This window comes from Limulus polyphemus, unplaced genomic scaffold, assembly GCF_000517525.1.
Source record: "Limulus polyphemus unplaced genomic scaffold, Limulus_polyphemus-2.1.2 Scaffold7862, whole genome shotgun sequence".
NCBI classification, from domain to species: Eukaryota; Metazoa; Arthropoda; class Merostomata; order Xiphosura; family Limulidae; genus Limulus; species Limulus polyphemus.
In genome coordinates, this window is record NW_013673472.1 from 4,977 (window position 1) to 8,070 (window position 3,094).

General features: G+C 34.1%; 1 protein-coding gene across 1 annotated transcript in view; it reads left to right on the forward strand.

Annotated features, from left to right (window-relative positions):
• Positions 1-1,532, forward strand: part of LOC106474926 (rho GTPase-activating protein 32-like) — a gene marked incomplete at its 5' end in the record, with an annotated part of 5,082 nt that extends 3,550 nt beyond the window's left edge. The window contains one exon of the mRNA XM_013935625.1: positions 1,239-1,532. Within this exon, the coding sequence (XP_013791079.1) occupies positions 1,239-1,532 (294 nt within the window). The remainder of the gene's footprint in view (positions 1-1,238) is intronic.
• Positions 1,533-3,094: the final 1,562 nt, after the last annotated feature.

Sequence of the window (3,094 nt, forward strand, 5' to 3'; positions counted from 1 at the left end):
ATTCTTCTGAACCCGTATATAATACCACAGTCATCTAGTACATTCTTCTGAACCCGTACAGAATACCACAGTCATCTAGTACATTCTTCTGAACCCGTATATAATACCACAGTCATCTAGTACATTCTTCTGAACCCGTACAGAATACCACAGTCATCTAGTACATTCCTCTGAACTCTTACATAAGTCATCTGGCATCTTCCTCTAAACCCGTACAGAATACCACAGTCATTTAACACGTTCCTCTAAACCCGTACAGAATACCACAGTCATCTAGTACATTCCTCTGAACCCTTACAGAATATCAGTCATCTTCTACCTTCGTGATGCTTAGTTGTTAATCTGAAAACCTGTTTAATGCACGATTTTGTGATTTACTCTAACAATTTAATAAAACGTAAAATAAATATATATCGGACATAAATGAGTTGCACGTGTTTCAATTGGGCCACACAGTCACCCTCAGGAGGACAGTGATCTTCTGAGTGTATTATTATCCTAAGGATTTTGAGTTCGAAGATTACTGTTCTCCTAGTCCGAAGTTTACTGTTCTAGTAAGGATTCCGAGTTCAAAGTTTACTCTTCTCCTACATATTCTGAGTTCCAAGTTTAGGGTTCTCCTACTAATGAGTGGGTGGCCCTGTTAAAGCACGTAGAGTCATTTAAATGTGATATTTTTGTTTTGATATATGTTTTATTAAATTGTTATAGTAAGTCACACTCGTACATTGAACAGGTTTTTGTCAGTTTAACCAGATCTAACACCTTACTCTGAAATATACTGTATATCATAAACACCTATCAGTTTGAAGACGACAAATCTCCTGTATTTGTGGCTGGAGAGTTTTAACAGCTTAGTATCCTAATATGTGCGTACCGTCGCTGGTTACTTACGAATGAATTTATCGAAATCATATTCGTTTGTACGTTTAAAAAAACTGTTGGTTGTGAAATAATTAATGCTGTTTTTCATATTTTGTCGGTGGGACTTATCTGAAGAAGCATCCCCATGTAACAACTAATATTTGGCCACGTTTTGTCACTTTGATACATGTTACTTGAAGAAATGTAATATTTGCACTAAGTTGTTAGATTAAGCCAATAGAGAACAAAAAAAGTGTCGTACATGTTTCGATATACAGAAATACTGTATTTAAAAATCAAAATTTCACTGAGAGATCCCGTTGTGCTTTTAGAACAACCTTGTTCAAAGACTTTGTTCTTTTTGATAAATCCAGGCCGAACTCTGTGATAAAAGGCCCGACAGTAGTAAGGTGGCGCTAGCATCGGCCAACTCTCCAGATAAAGAAAACGAAGCAACGCAGTGGTGGTTCTATGTGAAAGTATCAAGCAACAGTCGGTCATGGGTCATAAGACGGAACTATGAGAACTTCCGAATGTTAGACAAACAACTTCATCGATGTGTATACGACCGGAAATTTAGTGTACTTCAAGAACTTCCAGCTGGGGAAAATTTACCTGACGAAGCAACAACAAAACAGGTGATGATACTCTTTTATTGTTATTATTAAACTTAAAATATGACTATAATTAACTATAACAATATTATTAATTTTAAAAAACAGAATGGCTTAATACACGAAATTTGTAGGCTCTGAATTCGGTATTTTTTAATTCATGCTGACGTAAGTTAAGAAAAACCAAATATCAAACTTTTAAAAACACGTTCTCAATTTTTCTTATTGCGCGGGTATTTTGTATACAGTTCAAAATGTTATTGGTTTTTTAAAGTTTATGTAGGTCATGTAAGTGGTAATCTGTAACTAATGGTAGATAATGTTTACATGAACTGAAGGGTTATAAATGTAATTTCATGGACATGTAAGTGGTAATCTGTAACAAATGGTAGATAATGTTTACATGAACTGAAGGGTTATAAATGTAATTTCATGGACATGTAAGTGGTAATCTGTAACAAATAGTAACTAATGTTTACATGAACTGAAGGGTTATACTTTTAGAGGGTTATGAATGTAATATCATGTTAATAAAGTGTGGACGTGTTATGTAAGAGCTGCTTTTCACTCGAATCCCATCTCGGGAAATCTCTCGCGTGGGTTTGTAGAGGTTCCATTAAATCATCCCAAACATATACGTGACTCAAAATTTACCAATTGGAAAAAAAAAATGTCAGTAAAAACATTTAAATATCAGTAGGTTACTCTAAAGTGTAATTCTTTACATAAACATTGTACGCTTTTTAATGTATTCTCGGGGCTGGTACTCGATGTAATACTGCGTAGTACTTGTGTTAATTATACCAATCTTAAGGGTTTCTGAGAATAAATCGTCTTAATTGACATGGGTTGGTTACATCATGTTGACGTTTCTGCCATCAGCTTGTTTTTTTCTTTAGGTTTTTCTTCAATTATATTCGGATTTGTATAATTAGTCTGCAGAAATAACCGTTTAGACGTAAATGTTGACTAGATCTCATTACCCTTGCATCATTTATTATCTCTCGTTATGTTTATTTATTCACGTGAAGTTTTGTGCCTCATCATTATTTTCACTATTTTGTTATTTCTGAGGTACAAATGTCTTTTTTTTTTACTGCAGTCTATAGCTAAGCCTTTCCCTTTCTATATTATCAGTGCTTTAATTAGTAACACACGAACTGTAAGTTATTCACGGTGTATTTGTTTGACTAACCTACTTTCTCTAAACTTCAAGGTGTAAGTATGCACTAACCCTAGATACAGCATCTCTATAGTAATGCCACGTGTTACTAGTCAAACAATCCATAAAAACAGATGTATTCTGACAGCATAAGTTATGGCCAAAGATTTTTATAGTACTGCAAAAATATAGTGTCATAGCGCCGTCTGGTTGAAGTTCAGGTAACTATTATGATCTAACTTTTAAAGTAGGGATATATCAACTGCTATTCATTGTAAAACCATAATTTTACAAACTGAGTTTTATAACTTTTTCTGGGGGGCGGGGGGATTATGAGAAATATGATTGTATCATTTAAACGTTTCTTGGAGCAATATAGTGAAAAATTTCTGTTTGTTCGTTTCTTGGAGCAATATAGTGAAATATTTCTGTTTGTTCGTTTCTTGGAGCAATA